The 27,327-nt window shown below is 36.4% G+C and overlaps 2 protein-coding genes across 7 annotated transcripts in view; both read right to left on the bottom strand.

The window, feature by feature from the left end:
- Positions 1-18,411, bottom strand: part of plch1 (phospholipase C, eta 1) — a 57,927-nt gene extending 39,516 nt beyond the window's left edge. For 3 of the 6 annotated variants that reach the window (XM_066709465.1, XM_066709463.1, XM_066709466.1), the window contains exons 1-2: positions 18,199-18,410; positions 10,426-10,557 (exon numbers count right to left, since the gene is read on the bottom strand). In XM_066709465.1, the coding sequence (XP_066565562.1) occupies positions 10,426-10,504 (79 nt within the window). In that variant the 5' untranslated portion in view covers positions 10,505-10,557; positions 18,199-18,410. Of the gene's footprint in view, positions 1-1,716; positions 2,042-10,425; positions 10,558-18,198 lie in introns of those variants that run through there. The other 3 variants (XM_066709462.1, XM_066709468.1, XM_066709464.1) reach the window with 2 other exon arrangements.
- A 2,042-nt stretch (positions 18,412-20,453) lies between these two features.
- Positions 20,454-26,238, bottom strand: c18h3orf33 (c18h3orf33 homolog (H. sapiens)). Its single transcript, XM_066709460.1, has 5 exons — positions 26,082-26,238; positions 24,997-25,056; positions 24,483-24,636; positions 22,975-23,135; positions 20,454-21,646 (listed from the first exon to the last, which is right to left on the bottom strand). Exons 1-5 carry the CDS (start codon positions 26,217-26,219, stop codon positions 21,389-21,391), a joined length of 771 nt encoding a protein of 256 aa, XP_066565557.1. The 5' UTR covers positions 26,220-26,238; the 3' UTR covers positions 20,454-21,388.
- Between the last annotated feature and the right edge of the window lie 1,089 nt (positions 26,239-27,327).

Raw genomic sequence — 27,327 nt, 5'->3', positions numbered from 1 at the left:
GATCATTGTGGTCCACTGAGTTTTTCTCCTACAGAATTTAATCATCTTCACAAGTTTGAATGTTCTGCACTTGTCAAGAAACCACCATTCTACTTTCACTGCAGGAAGGAATATTTTAGAAAAAGTTTTTGACAGTTTATTTTTTGTTATTTTTTCCTCAAGCATTTTTCTTTATAAGCCTAAATCTTGGTTTCTGTGGCAACACATTAAAGCAATTAGGATAATGCAGGTGATATTCCAGGGCAATCAATGGTTCATTTTGGGAACCTTTAGCACACATGTAATGAATACAGTGTATTAGCTTGAGAGTTTTACATCAGTCAAATGTATGTGTGTGTGTGTGTGTGTGTGTGCGTGTGTGTATGTGGTGATGGTGATGGGGAATAAACGTTTACAAATTACAATTCCATTAAACACACCCCCAGGCACATGATGTGATTTAGAAAAATAAAACATTACTTCAGTCCAGAAAAAGGCAATAGCTATAAAATCTGACCTTTTAAAAGGGACATGTCCACGTGTATGACAATCAAATTATTCAAATCAAAACAGCCACCTGCGCTGTATTTACAACTGGTGTCATAATCAATTTGTTCCCTCTTGGGAATCACAAATCTACTGCTAACAGAGAGAATACGGAGTATTGCGATCTTCCTTGACACACTTGAGACAACAACAAAAAAAAACTGCACCACCCAAAACCTCTATTGTCTTCAATGCACACAAGCGTTAAACAAAGTCAGTAACGGAAGGTTCTTTTCTGAACCGATTGATGCAGAAACAGAAACCTGTCAATCACAATAATAAGTAGTAAAATGTCTCCAAGCTCCTGTGTCTATAGTTATCTGATATACTGCGCCTACGTGCGTCTCCACGTCATTTTCAATGCACTATAAATATATACAGAAGCGTCATTGTTTTGTGTTGATTTCATAAGGTATGCATTTACATATATACCATTGTAGAGCTTTCAGGTTCATTGTTTATTATTATTATTATTATTATTAAAGTAGTTTCTATTACATATCATTTATTAATATGTTTAATCAATAAACATAAGTACAGACATGAAAAAGTTGTACTAAAAAGCTACTTGTAATAACCCTTAAGCACAGTAAAGAGTCTTCTTTTGCAAACAAATTAGGTTTGGAGATTGAATGCATCTTTAATTCAAAGCAAAATTATACAAGTAGAGATATAGGCACTAAATCAAAACAGTCCTGTTCTAAACGCCTACAAGAGCAGACGATGTATTGCAATGCAGTACCATGGACAGGGGCGTAGATACTCTGTACGATGATGACAAACCGTGTCTTCCCCCATCCCCTCCCCCCTCCCAAAAAAAAACAAAACACGACTTATTATTTTACGTCTCTTATTTCTCACAGACTGGGAAACCATCGGGGTAGTTAAGGGGCTTCAAAAACCAAGACGCCGACTTTCTTCCATGCGTAATAAACGGCACAATTCAATATTTAAAATAAATCAATACAAATAACAATATGAAGTTTGTAAAAGTGAGATTTTGTTCAAATATGAATTGAGCTGTGCATAATAAATACACAGGCGCATATATGTTCTTACAAAGAATACAGGTTCCTACACATTGCCAGGTGACAACAGGTTTATTAAAGTTAAACTTGAAAGCTGATTAACGCAACAACATAGTCTGCCGGAGCCTTTAAGTATTTCATGGTGAAATCATATTTTACTCACCTTTCTCGGGACTGAGATTTTTAAAAACTTCAAGATCTGCCATGAAAACTGGAATTGTTATGCATAGCTTCTGCCAAAGAAACCCCCCATTCAGAGCAGAAGAAGGCTGGTGCGGAGACTTCACTACGTCTTGCGTTTTCAATTACAAATCCCTGGTACAATTCTCTTTGCAAGTTTTTAAAGAAGGGGTGGCACAGCTCCGAGGAATTTGAAATACAGCTTAGTTTCCATCGAGTCCATTTGTGTTGTTTAAAAGCAGCGTTTAATCCATTCCTAAAAGACCAAACGTGTAGTCAAGTGCCAGCCGTCTGCAGCTCCGTCTATGCAGGCATGGGGCACAGCAAGCAGTGAGAGAGAGGCAGTGGCAATGCAGGCATGCATGGTGTCTGTGGAAGCAGCTGAACAGCTTTCCATACATCTTCGTGGGGGTGTCCGTGTGTGAGATCCACAGGAGGTGGTGGGATTTGAGCGTCTGTGGGAACTATTGACCGCTTTTACTAGCCCGATCAATGTGTGCTCCATAGTTGGATAATAGGATGATAAACGCAGAGTAGGATCAATAACATTTACTTTAACTTCCCAGGGCTGAAATAAAAATATCAGTAAAACAGCAGCACGAATAAAACTATACAATTGCTCCATTGGTTTCCTTTATTGAGGCAATGCCATTGAAAGCTTTTATCAACGTGACATAGGTTATGATCTGAAATGTACATGATTATATATCTCAGGGGGGAACTTAAGCATAAGTGATACAGTCGGAAATATTCATAATTGACCCATTCCGCAAATTAGTTTTTGCGTTTATCCATATTAATGGCACCAGTTCAACTGGAAGTGCCCGAGGGGTGCATTGGTAGAAAGTGCACCTTTTAAGACAACGTCATTTCTAATGCATGGGTGTGCCTAGCATATATTTAAGGGAAACCAAATGCTCAGCAGTTTCAATTCTTGTGTCACGTAGTTTTAAAAGAGCATATGTTTCTACTATGTTCGCTGCAGACAATTATACAAGAATAATACATAAATACCGACACATTGCTTTGTACTGCGTCTTTAAAAATACTGTCGCAAACCTCGTATCTGTGGAGCTATGGCCATCTACCAAACTCAAACCGATTTCACAGTATTTAGTAAAGCGATGTTAGGGGCAGCATTTTAATCAGGGTCCCACAATTACAAATGATATTGATTCGGTTGTGATTGTGCACCTTGCCGGTTATATCAACCCATTAGCCTACCATTTCTCCAGTAATGAATGAAAACAGGATGCTCGTTATCCACCGCATGGTGCTATATATGTTAATAGAATCCAACTCTCAAATGATGCGTTTTGGCAGTTGCTAAATGTTGCTGAAGAGTAACACTTCAAGGTTATTAGCAGGAAAGTAGCTCATTTCTAAACACAGCCACTCTTCGGTTTTTCCAAGTCAATAATTACTGTAGCTCGCTAATAAAGCCTGCGAACACTTTCTCATGCTTTAGCTGCCATGTACTGCCATTCAAAAGTGCCCTGTTTTTTCGAGTTGACATTGTGCTGCACATTTGATTTGTTTATTGAATTTAAAAACATGTGCAATAAATAAAATTGCAATACACTGTCAGAACACCTTCTTTTATGAATTGTGTCCAAGGTTGCATGCAAAGTGTCTGTTAGGTAGAGGCTTCATGATTCTACCCAATGGAAGCCTACCATGAATACTACTATTACTAATAATAACAACAACACATACTTTAAATTCTAGCTTAAGATACGTTGTCGCATGTGACAGTACTTTTTGCAAATTACTGAATATATATATATATATATATATATATATATATATATATATATATATATATATATATATATATATATACATACACTCACTTAAAGGATTATTAGGAACACCATACTAATACTGTGTTTGACCCCCTTTCGCCTTCAGAACTGCCTTAATTCTACGTGGCATTGATTCAACAAGGTGCTGAAAGCATTCTTTAGAAATGTTGGCCCATATTGATAGGATAGCATCTTGCAGTTGATGGAGATTTGTGGGATGCACATCCAGGGCACGAAGCTCCCGTTCCACCACATCCCAAAGATGCTCTATTGGGTTGAGATCTGGTGACTGTGGGGGCCAGTTTAGTACAGTGAACTCATTGTCATGTTCAAGAAACCAATTTGAAATGATTCGACCTTTGTGACATGGTGCATTATCCTGCTGGAAGTAGCCATCAGAGGATGGGTACATGGTGGTCATAAAGGGATGGACATGGTCAGAAACAATGCTCAGGTAGGCCGTGGCATTTAAACAATGCCCAATTGGCACTAAGGGGCCTAAAGTGTGCCAAGAAAACATCCCCCACACCATTACACCACCACCACCAGCCTGCACAGTGGTAACAAGGCATGATGGATCCATGTTCTCATTCTGTTTACGCCAAATTCTGACTCTACCATCTGAATGTCTCAACAGAAATCGAGACTCATCAGACCAGGCAACATTTTTCCAGTCTTCAACTGTCCAATTTTGGTGAGCTTGTGCAAATTGTAGCCTCTTTTTCTTATTTGTAGTGGAGATGAGTGGTACCCGGTGGGGTCTTCTGCTGTTGTAGCCCATCCGCCTCAAGGTTGTACGTGTTGTGGCTTCACAAATGCTTTGCTGCATACCTCGGTTGTAACGAGTGGTTATTTCAGTCAAAGTTGCTCTTCTATCAGCTTGAATCCGTCGGCCCATTCTCCTCTGACCTCTAGCATCAACAAGGCATTTTCGCCCACAGGACTGCCGCATACTGGATGTTTTTCCCTTTTCACACCATTCTTTGTAAACCCTAGAAATGGTTGTGCGTGAAAATCCCAGTAACTGAGCAGATTGTGAAATACTCATACCGGCCCGTCTGGCACCAACAACCATGCCACGCTCAAAATTGCTTAAATCACCTTTCTTTCCCATTCAGACATTCGGTTTGGAGTTCAGGAGATTGTCTTGACCAGGACCACACCCCTAAATGCATTGAAGCAACTGCCATGTGATTGGTTGGTTAGATAATTGCATTAATGAGAAATTGAACAGGTGTTCCTAATAATCCTTTAGGTGAGTATATATATATATATATATATATATATATATATATATATATATATATATATATATATATAGTAGAAATAAGTTAGGAGTAGTATGCATAAGTGATAGCACGTGACAAGTAGGTAAGTAGTGGTTGAATGAAAGCAGCTATGTTAGTGTCTATGCACTAGTGTCTATGTAAGTAGAAGCAGTGATTATGCAGTTGCATGTATGTAACAGTACTATATTGATCTACTGTATATTACACCACACTGGGCATTACACAATGCTGCAGTACATTACACTACACTGTGTTCAGTAAACACTACAGTACAACAGATCCAAACTGATGAGAGTATTCTTTCTGAAGCTAAACTGATCATACAGTGGGAATAGCCCCCAAGAGTAATTAAGACTAATTTTTGCATCATAAACCCTTTAATATGCAAATACAAGCCCAATAAGGAAAAGTGAGGTACAGGACAGTCATACAGGGGAAAAAAATGCAGCCTGTTGCATAAAGCCAGAGCTATAGCAAGAGAAGGTTTAAAAATGTAAGACAGAGAGACAATCTATCAAGGAGAATTATCAAGTAGAATCACTATATGAATTTTGGTATGTGTTGCACAAAAACTCTGGGAGGAGACAGTATTGTCTGAATGCAAGAAGAAGAAATAGGATCCTGCAAGAAGTCAGGACTCTGCATGCACACAGACTAAGAATACTGTATTAGCAGAATAATAATAATCATAATACAAATAATAATAAAGTAGATCCCCACCCCTCCCCTCAGGCACCACTTTATGGAATGTATTACTGCTATGGCGACTTGAATAAAATGATTTACCAATGTCTTGTATTAGTATTTAGACATTAACAGCACATATAATAAATAATAAATAATCTGTATAATAAATGCTGTTTATGTGCTGCGTGTCTGTGAATTAAACATAACTTCACATGCTCTCAAATATGGAAATATGAAGGATCAGCAAAATGAAAGAGACAGTTAAGAACTTGAAAAGGAATTATTAATAGAGAAAACATTTTAAAAAACACAGGAAAAGGGTCACGTCTAGATTCTGGGTACATAATGCATGCGCATTCCACTGAAAGACATCACACATTTTGGAAATCATTGCAAATTAAAAGTCTTCTCATCACTGATATTGCTTATTGACTCCTGGGAAGTTCAAGAGAACGCAGTAATGGGACATTTATATTCCTCCCTTGAGAGAATTATCTTTCCTCTCAGAGACTCTATCCCACGCAGCTGATTAACGCCGAGCTCAATACACGTCACAGTGTTGGCGTTTTGTTGTTTACGTTGCTGTCAGCAGGGGGACATCAATACGATTGTGAGCAACACCCAGTTCACATCTTTACAGAGCATAAAAAGAAAAATCAGGTCTTGGCTCCTAAGTTCTTCCTGGTATCGCATTCAACGATTTCATGCACCACTTCAGTTTCTTTATTTTTTAATTAATCTCTTAGCATGCAACTATATGCAATTAAAATTAACATGCATTCAGTAAGTACAGAGCATGCTGGAAAAAAAAAAAAAAAAAAGATTTCAGATGCAAATCAGAGACCAGCCACCTCATACCCATCTTATGAAAAATATAATTCCCAGCAATTATTATCCTAGACTCTCTGCAAAATGTTTGAAATATGCTATTTACATTTCATTAATAAAATATTAAGCTTATTATGTCAGATAGTGAAATAAATTAAGCATTTATTTAAAAATTTAAACACAAGTAAGAATTTGGTAATTAACTCCAAATTATAGCAAAACATAAAACCTGCACATTTGATTCTTAATTTTCTGCTTCATTGACTCCTCTGATTAGCACATTATGTAATTTTCATGTATACTAAAGGATAAATGCAATTAACTAGCTATAAAGTTGCCTACATTTAATTTACACTTAAATAGACTCCACCATCATAAACAAAATTCACATGTTGAAAATCAGAAAATTCTATAGATTTAGCAAAGGAAGGGTTAAGATTTTCAAGATAAAGTTATTGTAAATGTTTTTCTGTGTGTCCTGCTATTGAAATTCACAGTTAACTCCTCTCTTGGCAATTTCAGAAAAAAAAAAAAAAAGACATCTGTTATATTTATTTTTCAGCAAAACTGTAATCATAATAGAAAAAAAGATTAAACTAAGGCCCCAGGCTGTTATCTCTGACAGCAAAATTTTTGAGTTCAGATTCTGCATATGATAGAACTTCTCCTGTACTAAATTCTCATCATACTCTCATAGTTGCTCAGAGAAGTGAGAGATGAGAAAGAAAAAAAAAAAAAAAAAAAAAAGATTATGGTCTGAAATTCAATTTAGAAGCAACACTGGCCTGAATTCAGCCGAGGTAACATTTTTTGCAAGTGTTATTGGGTTGTGTTACTGTAAGAGCCCTTGATCTTTAACCACCAATGTATACACACACTACTTTAACCAGTGTACATTATTTACGGTCAGTCATCTGCAAACACAAAGTATGTCTGACTAAATAATAATAATGTGAATAATATTTAATAGCCCCTCCATGGCCTCCTCATCAAGAACTAGAATGAGTAATCCAACAGACACCAGTGAAGTCAATACTTAATAATGACATTGTCAGTTCTCTTGCCTGAGAAGGAGAAAAAGAGGCTAATGGTTTTATTCTAGAATTCACTTCAGGAATGGCTGTGTGAATATAAAAAATATATATTACTTTCTAGTTTATAAAGAGAAGAGATCCACCCATTTAAACAGCAACCAATTGTATCACTTAATGTCACTTTAAGTAGCATATGCAGGCTTAGATCCAAATCTGCTGCATTTGAGCTATGAATTACTTCCTTATGTTCCTGTATACTTAAGTACTGTTAGCACTTACCTAGGACGTATTATGTCTGCCCTTCTTACCTCATTGTACTAGGATGTACGCTTATTGTATTTTGTACTGATTGTATTACTGCACTTGCTTAATTATTTAAAATAGTATTTTGTACTAACTGCATTACTACATTACTAGGCTTTAAAACGTTCCGGTTATGGCAAATGCATCTTCTTGCTTTTATAAAAACAAAATATGACTGTATGCATTCTGGCCTGTGTCTAATGTGTCAGTACAGCACAGTGTGTAACATTCTGTTCAGCTATTCGTCTTTAAATACATCAGAAATAAGCCAGTTCAGAAGAAAAAATACAATTGATGGTGCATAGCCAGAAGCTTCAAAGGCAGCACAATCTTGCCTGTTCAGGTGGTAATGCTCATTTTTATCTTTGCTTTGTTGCCTTTCAGGTTTCTTCATTTAGACAATATTGAAGAGAATTACCAACGCACGTTTCAGGAATAGCCTGGGCTTGGCATAAAAACATAATATATATTAGCAGAACAATGTGGTCCTATGAGTATTGCGGTGATGCCTGTAAGAATGTATACATTGTTTGACGAGAAAGAAAAGCACACAATACAGAACAGGAATGATTCAATATGCATTCTGGTTTAATGCAAAGGTATGTTTATGTTTACAAAAACCTTTGTGTGCCAATAAAGCATCCACCTGATTTCAAGTACACAGGAGCTTGCCAAAACTGTCAAGGTCCAATCATTTTCAAGATGTTCTACCCTTCCATTCATTTAATTCATTTTGCATCAAATATCAAACTAAAAGAAGCTGAAAAGGGAGTCATCTGTGGCTGGTTTGATATCAGCTGTTCTCTTTTCAACCATCTATAATTTAGACACTCATAAAATCTTCAGTGACAGTAAAGGAAACAAAGCCTCGTAACAAATGACTCCACATCTGTCTTGCGTCTCTGTACTGGTGTTTAGTATGCATACAAATAAGTGAGACTCTTATGATCATTTTCAGAGCAGACAACATGTCACCGCAAGCTCAAGTGCAGTGCGGCTATGACATGCCTGAAGAATACCGAAGATTAACACTTCTCTTGCAGCAAATGTCATTTTGAACACAATTCAGAAACTACTCTTCCATTGTACCGCTCACAGACCTAAAAAAAATTAGTTGAGCATTTGAGATACAGTGTACAACTTCAGCTGCAGAAGAGTTTTAGAAAGACAAGCAGAAGAGAAGTTTAAAGACCCCACAAATTATTGTCTTTCTTTCTTCCCCCCAAGAGGAACCATAAGAAAATTCCAGAACCCACTGATGTGTGATGAAATATCACAATCATTACCAGTAATTTTATTACTTTGTTCCCTGGAAGGAACAGAGCAAAAGCTGTTGGGGATACCTATTAATATAACACTATTTTCCCTTGATTGCACTAATTAGTTTTGAAAGGACTCCAGCAATTCTGCAACGGGGCATTGTGACTTCACAGTTTTTACAGGTCAGTGTTGAATGTGTCTTGGAACAGGGGATAGGATCTGCCCTACATAACCCAGTTATTTTGAATGCTCACTCAGCAGGTGCACAGCAGATTTGAGCTTCAGAGATTTTCTTTAATATTTTGCCCTTCACAAGGTCTAGATTCAGCACTGATAGGCTGGCAAAAAGAAAAAGTACAGTAGAAGACAAGATCCATTCGCAGAGCTAGGCTTCTTCACACTTGCTGAAGACAGGATGATAAATCCCAATAAGCCGCCTGCAAACCCTTTAGGTCTGAAGGCAAATTACATTGAAGTTTACCCAAGCCTACTGTGCAACACCAACCAAAATCATTACTGCTGCAAAACTGATAAACTCTCCTGTCCGTATCGGTGTTGTCTTATGGATAGCATTTAGGATTGATTTTGACTTTTATTTTAACGTTATTTATCAAAGCAATATAGGTCCAGGTGGGGCAACCCCAACAAAAGTATTTTTATCTATGTCACCAGCCAGACTTTTATAACAATGTATAACATAATAATAATAATAATAATAATAATAATAATAATAATAATAATAATAATAATAATAATAATAATATACAGAAAATATCCTATATGCTTATAACATGACATTAATATTTTTGTAATACTAATAATAAACAAAACATGCAAAATAAAAGTGTCATTTTATTTTTGGGAGCTTATATATATATACATATATATATATATACATATATATATACATATATATATACATATATATATATACATATATATATATATATATATATATATATACATACATATATATATATAAATGTACCACAGTGTGCACTACCTGTAAATAAACACATACAATTAATTCATTTAATTATGTGTGAACTTTAAGCGATTCTGTGGTACTAGCTAAAACTATCTAATTTGCCTTAATTATTCCCTGCTAGGATTAATTTTCCTAAAGCCTGATATTAATCATTGCTGATACCACCCTTATCACAATTTTTTTAAATAGAAATTCAGTTTCATAATCCCCAAAATGTGAACACAAAAAACACATCTCAACATTCAATGTAAAGCACTGCCCCCTAGTGCTAAATTATGCAAATATCTTTTGAAAATGTTTTTAGTATAGGCAATACTGTATGTAGGAGCACATACCTGTGATTTTTATTTTACCTTTTGCACTTTAATCAGTAATGAATAAGAAAGTACACTTCGTCTTCCAAGTAGTTACACCACTCAAGAGAAAACACTCATCTCAAGCCTTCAGCAGTGAAAAGGCAGCAGCCAAAACAAACAGTGAATCAAAACAAGAACTTACCCAGAAAAACACTGTTGTCGGATAAGAAGTGCCTAGAGTACTGCAAGCAGCCATGACTGTCAACCCCCCAGGAGCTCATGACTGAAGGATGGCCGGCCCAAGCACACCGCACCCCAACACACAGGTTCCACCCTACAGAAGAGAAGACACAAGATGAAAAAGACACAGAGGAAGGCTGCACTGTACAGATTGTGAAAAAAGAATACTGGAATAATGAGAGCTTCTGTCTTGGACAGTATTTACTGCCAGACAACAAACATGTCTTTCTATGCAACATTTTTCTCAAACAAAAGGCCTACAGGTGATCATATGATTTTATGTTCCCCTCTAGCAAACAGTGTAGTCCAGATCTACAACATAGAACTGAAGAACATAGCAAATGAACTTGAGGTATCCATGCACAATTGAATGAATATTTTAATCATACAGCCAGGCACCTGCATGTGCATGAGAAACACATTTAAGAATGGGTCTGTTTTATTATTTTAAAGTAAATCTTTAGGCAGGAGTTTGTGGATGTAGCTCAACATAAAAAAAATCATGGAATTCAACAGCATTACAATGGAATATTTGTCCAGATTTTTCCAAGAGAGATCAGGAAATTATTGTTTTGGATTCCATCAAGTGTAGAATGGACAGTTAATGCAGGACCTTGTGTTTACACACCAAGGAGATGTATCGGACACTTCAATCAGACAATGGGGTACTGCAGACCGCCCTGATTGAATCCAACAAAAGAGTCTGATTGAAATTGACAGACGCTCATTCTGAGTAGAGAGGGGTGATAGCGATGATTATATTAAAACAAGAAAGGTAGAAGCCATCAAGAACTGATTGTCCTACAAGGAGTTTCCCTAGCAGAATACCTGATATATTAAGCATCCCGCAGGGTCATTATAAGTGTAGAGTAGTGTAAACTAACTTAGAGGAAATAGAAAATAAATTGTCATGCTGAGAGTCTGCACACAACACAACCCTCCTGTGCCTTCCTGCAAACGAATACCAAATTTATAGCTCCTCTTACAGAAAGACGTCTCATTTGAAGTCTTTTATTGGTTTCCAATTCCCAGTTGGTTCAGTGAATACAAGAGGGAGTCATCAAACTGCCAAAGTCTGCAGATTGATTTGCAGCCATCTTGGCGACAGAAACTAGAGAGAAGCCTGTATCCCGGGGGCTGACTGAAGAAAGCAGTTTAGGATGTTTGTCCCGTCACTTGTTGACTTGTTTTGAATCTGAGGTACATTTTCCTCTGCCAGACCATCCAGGAGGAAAAAATAACAGGACTTTTGAAGATCCTTCTCTCCCTTTTAATGTGCCAATGGCAGAAGACTTGCAAGGACTGGCAAGTGGGTCTTCAATTTCAACAAATAGGCTATTAAACTAATGAGACTGATTCAAAAAACTGATGTGCTTGGACCAATCTGATCAGTTTATTCTAAACAGCATTCATTTGAGCATACTTACATTTCTCAAATCAGTAATATCCATTCCATTCAAATAATTATTATAGAGCTAATTATTTAATTTGAGCTGGAGAGTGGAAGGGAGCAGGAATAGCCACTAACTGACTGAAGCATAGCAATTCAAAATTGTTTTTGCTCCTAATCCCTGAAAGCAACAAGATGTATCGAAGCATTTCATTACACTACAAGCTTTAACATTGCATTATTTATGCCAAAATGCAAACCAACTTTGTTTTCTTTTCTTTTTTATAAACCAGGCAGCTAATATGGAAATGGTTATTGAATTGCTAAATCCATACTTGATATAATTAAACATTATACAACAAATCTCCAAAGTTAAATTCAGTGCAAGTGTTTGGCAAGGCTTATAAATGGAAAATCTCCAAATTGTATTCAATTGTATTTGCTTTAAACAGATTAAGATGACTGACAATGCCATTCTCTAAACCTTTCCACAAGAAGGAGTGCTTTTTAAACCATTTCATTTGCAAACGAGGCTGTGATTTCAGCATTCAGTGTAATAATGTCCCGAGCTGAAAAGTCAAATTCCACTTAAATGTTGTACCTAATGGAAATTTATAAAACACATGTAACTGGGCATTATCCTAAATTAAATCAGTCTGCCATTACAGGCCAATACACAGGGAAGAAAGGAGTGTTTGCTAAAGAAATTTGTAGCCAGTCCAACCTGCATGTCTGCTGTTTAAACTAAACACTGCAAATTCACAAGCCCCGTCTTTCTTTCTTTTCTTCTCTGACCACCATTACAGACAACCTTAGAGCTATTTGGAGAAAAAACAATTATCTGATTATACTATAATTACTCTTCATATTTAGGACTCATTTATAATCCTTTGATTACTCTTATGTGGAGGGTTACAACAGAAGTAAAAGAAAAAAAAGTGTTTTGAAGAACAAACACTCAGGGTAATTGTACTGCTGCAGTTTTAGTGAAAGAAATTAATTACATTTTACTTTCTTGGAATCCCCACACCTCTCCACTCCAAAAAGGAAACAAAGTAATACATGAGAGTTTCTGTATATACAAACTGTGAACATTGCTATCCAAGTCATCACAGAAACAAAATAACAACTTGGTTGCTGTTACGTGAAATCATCAAGGACATTTTGGGAAGATTTGGTCACAGTTTTCAAGACATTAAGTTAGGGGGGGTAAGCTGCAAACCACACCACAGTTCAAATCTGTGATGCTGTCCATCTTAAGGACACTGAGACATTGGTCTTGTATGAATCCTTACTGTATGCATGAGAAATCAAGAATAAACTTGATGCATATATGTGTAAAATTCTTGTATGCAAATTTCTAGAGATGTACTCTGGTATTTTCTTCACATATTTAAATCTGTATACGTGATTCTGTGTGGACATCTTTCAGATTGATAGCCCTGAATTAACTGATTATTTCAATAATGTTATACTTGTTATCCATGTTAGTCATGGTCAAAGATTTTTATATAATTCCCAGTGAATCAAATAATACAGCCTTAACCCATCCCAGTCCAAAAATAACCTGGGACTCATTGGGTGAAAAGTGAAGGGGGGTTAATACACAGTCCCCGATGTTCTTTTACAGTACTGACTGATGATACTTCTGGCACAGATACAAATTATGAAAGGAAAGCCAGTTCCCCGACCTCCCAGTAGTGAAACATAAAATATGTACAATATATACTATACAGAAACAATGTTTCACAATAATAATAATAATAATAATAATAATAATAATAATAATAATAATAATGTATTTTGTTTTGAAACAATAATAAGATATCTGTTCTTTAAAATAAACTGAAAATCATTCAATAAAAAATACAACTGGGTATTAAACTGCATACCAGCAGAGGGAGCTAGTGCAGACAAGAACACAGTACGTGATTTTTTTTTAGAACAAAACATAAATATAGCCTATTCAACAAGAAAAATGTAAATCCTCCTGCAGTTCAATAGCCTGTAAATTCAACTGACAAGCAGTAAAGAGACAGCAATAAAAGACGCATTGTTCCTTGCTAAACCCCAGTGGTACCCAATCCCCAAACAACCCTTATAAAAACATAATTGCATTATATAAAAGTGTATTTATATGACATTTTGCCCAGGGTACTGCTGGTTTGTTTATCCTTCTTGTAGTCAATTTACATCCATTTAGTGGCTGTAGGACGTTTCATCTGGCCAGAGTAGGAACACACAATGAATAATTAAAGGCTGTACTTCAAAGTATGTTATTAATTTTCTGCACACAGCACTAAACTGGAAGAAAAAGCACCAAATGAGATGTTTAGATCATGGGCAAATGGGCAGAGCTGAGGGAGAGTGAAGTCCCAGTTGAATCATTGTGTATGCATCATGAATTAAAACCCTTATTACTGATAGCCTGCCACTAAAGTGTCTTTAATTAGTTTCCTCTGTGCCCTCAGCACCAATGAATGGAGGCATATTGTTTGATTGTTATGTGCAGTTAACTCAATTCAATATTCACTCTCCTTTAGCCTAAATAATAAAAAGCAAACTTTTAAGACTGTTATCAGTCACACATTTTTTTTTTTTACATAATCTTTTAACAACACCCCCAGCTCCAAGACAAAACCAGACAATCATCCATTCCAGAGCTGTTGTCACAGAGAGTGCGCTTTGATTTCTCAGTGACTTATGTAATGTATTTATTTTTTTGCACAGGCCAGGGACCAGAGCAGCTGTTGGCTTCATAAGACAATCAAATCAGCTGCCATTAACTGGTTTAAAGAGATAATTCAATAAGTCAAAGATGATCGATTACCTTTCCCAATCAATGCTTTCTAACTTGGGATAGGAGATACACAGTCGCACAGATGCCTCAGACGATCAATGGACCCACATGGGATGGAAGCCCTCTGCAGCCAATTACTGGTCTAGAGAACAGGCTGTCTCAGTACCAGCATCTCAGGCTGCTATTCTGTACTCCTTTAGCTAATACTCAACTAAATCTATGGTATGCATATAAAGATTAGATATAATTGTTGTTGTTGTTGTTGTTTTAATTTGTGTGTATATTTAGTTTTCTCCGTGTATTCTATCAATAATATTTCATTTTAAGTGTTTGAGATTTAAGTGTTTTATATTGTATCATTATCAAACACTCTGGTAGGCGTCCAATAAAATACCATATTGTGCAGCTTACTCTTTGAAAAAGCAGGAGTCCTCTGGGAAATATGGATTTACATCATCCAAATGTCCCAACTAATAAGTTCAGATGTTTTATAGGCAAAACTAAATCTCTGGCCCTGTGACATTCACACCCTCCTCAAAAGAGCAGCTGTTGTCTTGTCTAAAAGATGTAATGCTGCCCTCTGTGCTGCCCAAAGATCAGCAGGGCACACAGAAGGGGTCAGGGTTATTTTTGAACACTGTCATCCCATTTTACTTTCTCAAGAATATTAAATTAATTAGATTCGGTGTTACATGACTCAAAAATGATGCACAAGAAATCAGAGAAATAAACATACTTGTAAATTATATATTTTAAATTAATTGTATTTGCTTCACTCAGCAAATTAAATGGCAATAATTTACATCAACTTTTCTTGCATTGTGCACACAATGTTATCAGCTGTGAAGGGTTAGGCTATAACAATGACTTGCCTAATCACACACTAGGACTAGAGTAAACACAATAAACTGAACAACACCCTTTTCAGAGGGAAGTAAATAAACTTTACACTCAGCCAGTTTAATCCACCGGGATTTCATAGCCAACAAGACTCTCTAAAATTATCCTCCCATATAATGGCTTTTAAGACCAAAACTTTCAGCACCACTAAGCAGTGTAAAAGAGGCAGGTTTACAATGGTCATAGATTACCCAGTTCAATCTTAAAAAAAAAAAAAGGATTGGGTTTCCCATTGTCCAAAGCCCAGGCACTTTTTCAAATTAGTAACAAAGTTGAGCCTGCTTCGCGGTACAGTGAACTGTGTAGGTGGTTTCCATACACTTATACAGTACTTACTTAAATAATGGATGCATTGTATGTCAGATTGTATGCCAGATATATACTACTCTAAATAATTCTACACTTTTTATGGCAGCAGAAATGCAGAAGAGCTCTTCTTGGCATCTCCAATACGGACAAGCACTTTTATACCCTAACTGTACAATAAAAGCAGCACACTCACGATCAGAGGGTAATAGGAAACCAAAGGGTCCCAAAGAGGAGAGCGTCCGGTTTCAGAGAGATCTCTGGGGAATGCCCCCTGACCTACTCTTCTACACCGTAAAGCGAGAATTCTAAGTCAGCAACCTGTCTCAGCCAAACACTTCCCCCTTCCTCAAGGCTAGCAAATCTCATTATCTACCTTCCTATGAACATGTGGTCAGCAGGACTAATTCCCCCACAAACCAAAGACAACACATGTCACTGGGATTTAGGGAGTTGTAGGAGGAAGGAGGGCAATTTAGACCTCTGCTCAGGTTACGGCCATCTTATTTACAACAAGCTGAGATTTTTGGAGGGTGTAAAGTGTGACACATAAGAGCTGAGAATGGCTGATGCTTAAAGAGGCCCAGATGGCTGGCTTCCTTTAAATATCTTCGGATAGGGATATAATGGCGTAGTTCAAGATGCATGCCTCCTTTGCCCCCAGAGAGCCCAAGTGAAATAATTAATAATTAACACAGTAACGCAACAAAGAACCCTGTTTCTGATATAACTCGACACCAACACACCACGGCAAGCGGATACTTTGTCTCTGCTCTATTTGTGAAAGACAGGAATTGTTTTACATGGTGCACTGTTCACCAATGATGAATTCCAAGACACTGATAAAACTTTTAAAACACACACACACACACACACACACACACAGTCACGGGCAGTTTTCTCAGCAAACACTTAAAGCTAGCGGTATGAGGCTGTGAATGTGAAACATCCCAGTGTTGTCAGCTGACACTGGGGTTCCTTCTTCACTTTCTTGAAAAATAAAGGTAAACCATGCAAAATTATCATCAAGGAAAATTAGCACTGACTGTCATATTTAAAGGTACAAGCTTAAGGACACCTTGCAAGGGTTATTTCTGTGTGGATCAATGGCTGAGTGAAAGAGATTAATAAACATGATCCAATTCACTTAACGAGCTTTTTAATGACACCTCTTTATTACCTTCCTGTGTAGCCATGACAAATCTGAACTGGATAAAGAAAGGGGGCTTGGCATGGTTTTGCAAATGAATGTCAGATAAAGAAAGAGAGTTGTTGTGTTTATCTATCCTTTTTATAGATTGCTTCCTGGTTAATATTACCTACATACATACATACATACATACATACATAAAGCATGCTACTAATAGGACAACTCATATTAATTTACCTGTACAAGCTATCCTTCCTGTAAAATAAGTGTTTTTTTTAGCTGTAGAATACAGTGGTTGTTGGAGACTGGGCACCTTTCAGTCTTTGTCTCCAAGCCATCATTAATCACATGACCCCCCTTTTTCAAACCCACGTCCCCAAGGAGAAAGGCCATATTCCCTTTTACTGAAGCTGCAACTGGCTTGGTTCAAATAAAGCCCATTGTTACATGGGATAACAACAACTCTGCCTCCATAGTCCTGTCACTCAATACTTCAAAGGCACTCACTTAAAAACAATCCAAGCTGATTCAAGTAAGCACGTTTTCTGCAAGGCATCCAATGTTTCAAATCTCCCAAGCATAATCACAACAACATATATGGCCAACATATAAAAACACCATAAACATACAACTGCCACCAACAAGAAGCAAACATATATATTAAAAAATAAAAATAAAGTTAAACATTGTATCATATTTTAATATTTCTGTTTGCAATGGAGAAATAGATCTTAGTGTGGTTTGATTTTGACAAATAATTCCACTAATATAGCAACTCACTTTAGGTAAACAAACAAAAAAATACACTTTATGACTCAATAGAAAGTATTTCTGTGCAAGCCCTGTGGCTAAGGAAGACTTTGCTTTAAAAGATAAAGTTAGCAGATTGGGGAGATTATTTCTGGCCAATTCTGCTTTGAACAGGTGTATATTGTATGTATTACAGCTGTGACAGTACCTACGTCATCAACTTTACAAAAGTATAACCCTATATTGCATTTGGAATTTAGTGATTTATATCCGCACTGACATCTAGGGGGGTTGTTTTTCTTTTTTCAGACAAATAATGTGGGGGGGAAATAAGAAAACACCCCTTCTGGCACTGCAAACTTCAGAGCCCATCAGAAGAAAGTACTTTTTCTTAAAAGTGCACCTGCTGAGAAGGTATAACAAAGAGAGGTTCACTTACTTCTTTTTCTTCGTGTTATGTTCAGCGGCTCATTTTAAGGACAGACCATGCTTTCCACGGGTGTACAGTATCCTTCTCTGTCTTTAAGGGTTGCACCGATTCCCAGTTAAGCATGCCCTGGACAGACTGGGAAGAGTAATTGTCACTACTGGGAGAGCTCGTCTTCTGCCGCCACTAACCCGATCTCTCATTCAAACAGACGCAGAGTCGCTGTGAAGCAGAGCTGCGGCAAAGCCTGGCGTGGACTTCTGGGAATGGCAATGTGTCCACACTGTCCCATCACGGAGCAACCAAACACTGGACACTTCTATCTATCTGTCTATTGGGTTATATTTAATAATGAATCGTGTAATTCAGATTCTGATTATTTTCAACATATAACATATTTTCATTTGTGAAATACACACCTTGTTTTAGTTTTTTTGTGAATTAATTTGTCACACAAAAAAAGGCTTTATAAAGGAAATAATTCACTTGGGTTCACTTTTTAAAACTTTCATTGCCCTGCACAAACAATAATGTGCATTTCCCCCAGGAAGAAATCCTAATTCTTAATTAAATCTTAATTCAATTCTTAAATAACAGCTTTGTGAGGCAAAGCAGCGGGAGACCATTGTTTGGTAAACAGATCAGCAGGGGACAGGGATCTGTTTTCCAGATCGGCAGGGACACACGCATCCGGGGACACAAATGGAAATTGGGCTTCAAGGCATTCAAGACAGAAAACAGGAGACGCTTCTTCACACAGAGAGTCGTCACAATCTGGAACAAACTCTCCAACGATGTGGTAGATGCTGAAAATTTGGGAACATTTAAAATCAGACTGGATAGGATCCTTGGATCACTTAGATATTAATGGACACCAAACGAGCATGACGGGTCGAATGGCCTCTTCTCGTTTGTAAACTTTCTTATGTTCTTAAACTGAAAAACTGTAAGAAAAGGAGTGGGACATACGGACATGTGGGCATCTGTTTAATAAAAACATGCATAAGACAACGTTGATTTGAAAGACAATCCATGTTGTCATGCAATGTTCAGAGGGCTTCTCTGTCTCATAAGAACAGCTCAGAGGGATAGAGAAGCATTTGTACCCACTGGAGGCGACTCTGTGTATTCAGTCTGAAAGACCTTAGACCTTGACGTCCAATCCAGCACTCTCCACAGTTTCCTCCCCACAGTTCCTCCTTCCAACTGCCTGCTGTGTTTGCCAGTTCAAAGTCTGCTAGGCTCACTAATCAGCTTTTCATTCACCTTTCAATTCAAATTTCTACCCAATGGGACAGAACAACCGTAGCAGTGGACGCGTCATTTGCACAACAAAGGCACCCTTTTCACTTTTTTTCCCCCTGCTTCCAAAAGCTCTGGCGCGCACTAGGAACACAGTCTTATTCATTCAACTTCAAGCACACTATACAATGTCAGCACCAGGGGTTGCCCTTACTAACCACCACTGTGGCTCAGCGGGTTTTACTGCACACGAAGAGCATGGTGTAATAGCACTGTCTCTCTCTCCCCTCACATGGTCCCTGTATGTGTTTAGTTTCTCTCAAGATTAGACCTGCAAGGAATGTCTTCATGCGCTTTCAGTGGAACTTCAATTTGATCAGTATTGACAGGCGTGCACAGATAGAATATGTCTCTCTAACATGGTAGGTCTAACAGTGATCAGAAACAGCATGGAAGGCTATCAAATGATGTCTTTAGGTCAGGACAGCACTGCAGTCTTCATGTGTGGATAAATGTGGGCAGTTCTTCCTGCCAGACTGCAAACATACACAAATGTAGGCCAACGATACCTAATATCAGGCCTGAGATTAAATGTGTTGAATTCAGTAGAATAATACCTAATCAAATAAGGTGGTCCTGTTTAGATATAATTGTATTCCCCCCCACAACCATAGAGAAGGCCACTGCTAGTAACAGTATTATAGTAAATTAGATGTTTTCTTAAATTCTTTCATTATATACACACAGAAAGACACAACCACACACACACAGTTGTGTGTCTTTGTGTGTGTATGTAATGAATGCATTTAAGAATTGATATATGTGTGTGTGAGAGACAATCCATAAATTATATTATAAACATATATTTCTAATTGCATTGAAATTGTGTAGGTAAACCACTAATTTAACCACTCCCTATGAAAACATATATGGTTTTGTGAGTTTGGTTGGTTAACATAGATTGAGATTAACATTTACATTCATAATTATCAGATCTCTTACATTTCTATAAAATAAATGAACGATAAAATGGACAACAAACAGACACAGGGATAATTTGTTCTGTTCATAAATTTTGAATGATTAAAAAAAAACTTTATTCTATAAATAATGTTTATTTTTTCATCGATATCCTTTCCTTGGTCTTAGACATCTCTAAAAAACGTCTTGGCTTCACCTTTTGATGTGCCTCAAGCTTTTGGATTTGGTGCTGCCATGGAAACCATGTTTTTTGTGACTGAACTCAGTGGGGGCACTTATAGTTTCACAGCAAATCATTGTGACAAAGCAACACTCAAAATACTCAATGCTTATGAGAAAAGAAGAAGAAAAGATTAGGATCCTGGGCCCTCCGAAAAAACTAAATGATGGACTGTAAGACCTTAAAAGACGTTTGCATATAAATAAATTGTGATATAGTGGAAGGCACATGTCCTATTTTGTATTGTCATTACTGTGTAGCATTTATAATATCAGAGAGAGAGAGAGACTATAAACCACATTTTCCTCTTTCTATAAAGAAAACTACATTACAGTATTGATATAAATAGTGTGAGGGAGCTAAAGGTCAGTATTTGCTGTATCTCCTGGGACATAACCTAGAAGAAGAGCCTTCAAAACAAGCTTGTTATACATTTATCACAGCTGAAGGATTTGTAGCTTTTTTAAAGTGTGTATCACTAGAAAGACAAGGTACGACAAAAACCTCACTCCTCCCAGAATATATGTATTCTTTATTATACTAATTAAAGCCTGATTACCCATTCTGTCAGACCCCTGAAGTATTGCTCCTCCTGTTCATCCATAAGAATTGAAATGTGTGAAGACACAAACAAAAAGGCAGAGCGTAGAGCTCATACATTACCATATAATTAGCTTCCAGATAAATAAGACATGAATCGGAAACAGTGTCTGTGGAGTGGGTCTGTTCTATTGATGAAGAACAGGTGGTTGTCCTTAGTCACCAAATTCGCTTTAATAGCTTCTTCCAAAGTCTCAACATTTTGTAATCATTTAAATATGCTGAGATGCGCTCCCGCAAATTCTGCTGCTTCCATAGGCCTTTGCCTTTCTTCTCAGCTTTCCCCTCTGCTCGAAGCAGCCTCCTGTGGACCTTCCAGTGCAGTCTGTACTGATGAGCCAGGCTGTCGATGGGGACAGTTCTCCCCAGCCCCTGTCTTAGTATCTCCTCATTCAGGGACATGCTGAATACACCTCCCTGGAAAATCAATTAAAGTCAAGTACAACTAGTAAACTGATATTTATTTATTTTTCTGTGCAAAATACACTGGTGGCATCTTACTTTTTTTCAATACAGCATGCAATATATACTACCGGTCAAAGGTTTTAGAACACCTCCATTTTTCCAGTTTTTATTGAAATGTACACAGTTTAATGTCTTAATGTACTCTGAAAATAAAACATAGAACAAATAAACAATTGGAGATTGTTTAACCCTTTAAGCTGACAAACCCCTCTGGTACCCTTTAAAGGGCAACAAATCCGTGTGCTTCTCTTTAATTCCATGTGTACTCTTCTCTGTTGACTCTGATCTCTTGCATTCTCTGATGTGAAAAATGTGTTTTTTATACCTGCCCCCCCTGCATTCTGAAATGGGGGGGTGGGGGGATACTTGGTCTGAGTAGGAATACAAAATCTCTGAAAATATTGACAATTATGACATATTCTGCAACCAGACAGTCTACTGATCAAAACAAGACCATCCACATTTTGGTAGAAGCAACACACACCCCTAGAGAGCTCAAAATGTCATGATGGAAAACTCTGTTTACAGTGTATTAATTTTACTAACGAATTTACAAAAATGGATCTGAACTCCTCTGTGTTTGATAGAACATCAAATCATATATACTGGATTAATCGTTAGGTTGTTCTGAACAAAACAGAATGGAATGAAACGTGCTGGTATTCAAGAGAATAAGCTTTCAAATGATGTGCACATTGTAGGAATACAGTGTAACTTCTATGCACAGGAGCTGCGCGTAACACTGCCAACTAATGCTTAAGAGGGTGTAGTAACACAGTAAATATCTCTGAAATGTACATCATGTTTCAGTTTTTGGTAACCTAAACTTTTATTTTTAACCTCTGGTAGTTTACTGCTTACCTTTATAACATTTCAGGTTATTCACTGGACTTGAACTGCTTACATTTCAATAAAAACTGGAAAAATTGGGGTGTTCTAAAACTTTTTACCTGTATTGTACAGTCTTGTGCAAAAATACTGAAATAGCTTATTTATTAACTTTTTAATAATCCTGGTATCAATTACAGATATCTGATATCTCTGCTCTCTGAATTATACTGCTGCTGTGTATTTGTTGTCACACAATTTCACATTAGATAACAAAAGAGAGCAGCACGTGATACTATTAAATATAAATCACTTATTCATGGAAGGTATTACCGCCTTTTATGTGGAACTAAATGAAGAATGTGAAAAATGTGTGTTTTGTGTGTTACAAACTGTTCTAAGTGTCTTAGTTGGTGCTGCTGCAAATTCAGTGCTCGGTGTCAGTTACTTACCCTGTTCACAGAGACAAGACAGTCCAGTATGTCATTCTGTCTTCCAATAAGTTTAAACCACAAAAACTCTGATGGCTCTAACTGGTGTTTTAACCAGGTCTTGCCTTCCTCTGTGAGTTCTACTCCAGCCAGCCGAATGAGCAGGAGTGCATTTGATGGCCCTGCAGAAAATAAACATTGACATTTCTGTCTTATCTTATCAAAGTCATTCCTGACAAGTGTCAGAAACGGAAACTAGACTGTTTATCTTTAAGACTGTCACTGACAAAAGTAAAACAGATGGATACATAATATTTAGCAGTAACAATTATGATTTTAAAGCATCTTTAAAAAAAAACTGTTACACTGAGAACTTGAGCCTCAACTCCAGCCAATTCCAGCTTCAGGGCCACTGGAGTTGCCAGCCACACTGAGCCCATTGAAAGAAATGCTGTAGGAAACAAAGTATAGTTTTTTTCAAAGATTCAACATATTTAATGAATCTAGTATTTGCTGATAGCTGCAGTGCTTTAAAAATAAATAAATAATGACATACAAATAAAAAGCTCAAATGCCAGGGGGGTTCAATGTATAGTTAAACCTTAAACGTTTATTGAAAGAACAATTTCATAACAAACTCAGGTCACATTATTTATTATTTAATTTAAGGGGACATGTTGCAGATATTCTCAGGCTCAAGGAGAAAAAGCTAATCCCTTTACTGAGCTGAAGGGAAACCTGCTAAACCTGACTGCAGTTTGAACCATGTTGATGAATCTGAAGAGCCCTGCTGGATGGCAAAGCTTTTGTTTCAGTCCTGCAGCTGTAATGTAATCTAATAACTGATGCACTCCCATTCCGATAACAGGCTTGTGCAAGTGTTTTAGAAGATTAAAAAAGATGAAGAAGAAATATTGTTTAAAAATAAAAAGATTAAAATTCATTAATCAATTCAATTTAGTAATCAGATAAGCAAACAGAGCTCAGCTATCATCACAGATTGAACATCTATCTAATAAAATAAAAGACGTATCCAGCAATAAATATAGGACATGCAGGTAGCACAAAAATATATAAAACTTGAAAAATGATATTCTTGATTTAGTTTATTGCATATGTAATACAGCTATTATTATTATTATTATTATTATTATTATTATTATTATTATTATTATTATTATTATTATTGTATTTCTTGGCAGTTTTAAAATTCTAATGCACAATACTTTTCCTTTGTTCAATATATTTATTATGACAGTATTACGTGCAGTTGTTCAATGTTGTACTCTCAGTGAGTAAATAGAAAGCCTGTCTTATAGGCGGCAAATTCCAATTTAAGTCCCTGCTTTCAATGCTTGTCATTCAAACCTGCACTACCATTTACATCCTAGAAAATTAGAACTCCGTTAGAAAAGATCGAAATCCTATCAAAGGTGCTGTTTCAGTCAAAGACAGATTCTGCTGACAGGTTTCATTCTGACATCTTGAAAGGAGTCTGAATTGCTATTATGTATATTTATTAAACCTACTTTGTCTCACCAGGCGAGATATCACTGGAACACTAATTGGAATATGCTCCACTCCTATTCCATTCTCTGTGACATGGTGAAATTTTCCTCGAAGACTAACATTCTTTTCTATAAATTTCACTGGTATTTCTGAAGCTGCACCAAATTTTGTAACCTGGAAAGGGAACAGAAAAAAAATGTTTTTAACAACCTATTTTTTCTTCAATAACACAACAGTTATATATCAACAAAGACAACAATAATAGAAATGGCATTCATAGAAATCATTATGGACAAAATAATGCAAGGTTATAATAAGCAGGAATTACACAGTCATGTGATTTTTGGCAAACCAGACAACTATTTATTGAACAATAGCTTGTGCCATTTACACATAATAGAAAAAGATTTGTCTCAGAAGTTGTATGTTTTTACATTTATGGAGGGAATACATACAAATGCAACCAATTCACCCCCCCACCCATACACACTACATGCATGAGTAGGCCTATTTAAGTTAATATTTACTATTTACCAGTTTTATACTCCTGGCCAGTATTATTAACCCAGCAACTGCAAGTCCTGTACTGATGTTCTGTGGGAAGGAAAAATGTCAAGGGAAACAAGGGAAGCTTTCATTAAAATGTATGCAAATGCACTGTGGATATTTTGCATTAAATTCCAATGCAACATACCAATCACAAACTTAACAAAAGCGATGTTTGTGTACAAAACAGAAGACAATAGATTGTACTTCATTACATAATACAATTAATTCTTAAACTTACATTAAATTGCAGTAGTTTTTTTATATTACTATTATTTATAAGATAAACTGTGGAGTAATTTTAAAACTCAACGTTTCCAGGATAGCTGCCAATACAGTTGTGCTCCAGATATAACTATAACTATCTTCAATAGTCTTAATGTAATTGTATTTTCTACACCTGTATATAAGTACCCTTCTACATGGACATGCTTCTCTTATGTGAGTTGGCATTCACAGTTAATCAGTAGGCCCAGAGGTTAAGGAATAATAACACACAAAGAATAGGCTCTGAGTCCCCTCAGGTCATTTGCATAATTGCTCATTGGTCTGTTGCTTCAGAAGTATTTTTTGCTATCAAATCAAAGCAGAATCTATTTGCTAACAGTTTAATCCCTGAATAGCAGCTTTGGAAATTGTGCACTTCTATTGAATATAACGTTTATATATAACTATTATATGCATTATTTTCTGAAACTGGAAGATATATATAAAAAGACAAATACAAAAAAAAGAATACAACCGTATTATCAATGTGACTACTGTGCTAACATTACACTGCACAATGTCAATCATTACATATGCATATCCTTGAAACTGTGTTAACACTAAGCACAGTATGCTATATAAAGGCCGAATTGGGGTCAATAAAATATTAGATATTGTAGCTTTACGAACTATTCTCGCTACATTTTGCTGGAAATTAAATGGGAAACTCAGTTGTTGTTAATGTCATTCCATGTTTAAAGTAACAACTAACTCTGTTTACGTAAGCAAACCCTAGCTGAGATGAGTCTTACCAAACAAAACTCATTTTCTATTATTAAATAAGTGATCTGGTATTTCACTCATACCCTGACAATGGTTATGTGGTCATCTGCAAACTGGGATAGTTTGGCGACAATGTTTGTAGTCTGTTTGCTTCCGCTTTCGGTCTTATCTTGCGTTTGTCCAGCGGGCGGATCCTGTGCTGCCATTTTGTTTCCAATCATAAAAACTACAGTTGTTACTCCGCCCTTGCAGTAGTGTATGCCAAGAGGACCAAAAGACTACGATACGGTTGGATTTCAGACGCGCATTGTTATAGCTTTATCAGCACACGAGTTATTAAAAAGTTAATAAGGGGAACTCCTGAAATCTGTTCACAGCTGGTCGATTTATACGGGTTTTAGGTGGATTACTTTTTTATATATAAAAAATAAATAACTATAAATAATCCATTATCTGATTTACTTTGTACGCTCCATATCTCCTTCTCTTTTAGGAAAATGTAGTGCAGGAATGGCCTACAAATGTCCTATGGTGTGACAATATTTCCCTTGATATTGCACAAATTGTCTCAATGTTTTGATTAATGTATTTCTAAAACAATTTTAAATGTCACACGACAGGACACTATCCATACAATTGAGTGTTATAGTAATGCTTTGTAAAGCAACATATGTGAAAATACAATATAGTTAAATAGTGGGAATACTTTGAAACAAAACAGACCTACATTTTTGCTTTAGTTTTCATAATCAACACGTTGAACGCAAAAGTGAATATTTTAAGTTGCCCTGAGCAAAGGCATCGCATAATAAATAATAATAATAATAATATGAATGGCAAACACTTTAAAATCATAATTTTCCACTTCAGAACTGTAATTTTGAGCATTGTTCTGTTTTTTGTTACATTATCTCAATTTTCAGTTATACTAACAAGTAAGAAACTAAGTATGGGAAACAATTGTAACTGTCATTTATAGCTCAATACATTATTTCTTGCAAAGAAAGTTATCCTGTGTTTCATTAAAGTAGAATTGTGTGTGGCTTTTGGGGAAAATTCATATCTCTCCATTGCAATTGATAATGCTAGCTATTTTTGTTTCTCCAGTCATCACCTGAGCGCTGACGAGGTAGCAGTTAAGATTTACTGTTGTATGGATTCATCAGATAGCATAGAGTACCCAAGTTTCTTCAAAATATGTATGTTTCTTGAAGTTCCGGCTTTAAGAAAAACAAATCTTGTCATTCACCCTTTTATAACAAGGGCCTTCAAATATTTAATGCATAACCTTCCTACACTTCTTACACAAAACCAATAATAATTTGAACA

Source organism: Amia ocellicauda, chromosome 7 (genome assembly GCF_036373705.1).
Source record: "Amia ocellicauda isolate fAmiCal2 chromosome 7, fAmiCal2.hap1, whole genome shotgun sequence".
NCBI lineage: Eukaryota > Metazoa > Chordata > Actinopteri > Amiiformes > Amiidae > Amia > Amia ocellicauda.
Note: the sequence above shows the minus strand (reverse complement) of the source record. Positions and strands in the feature narration are given on the sequence as shown.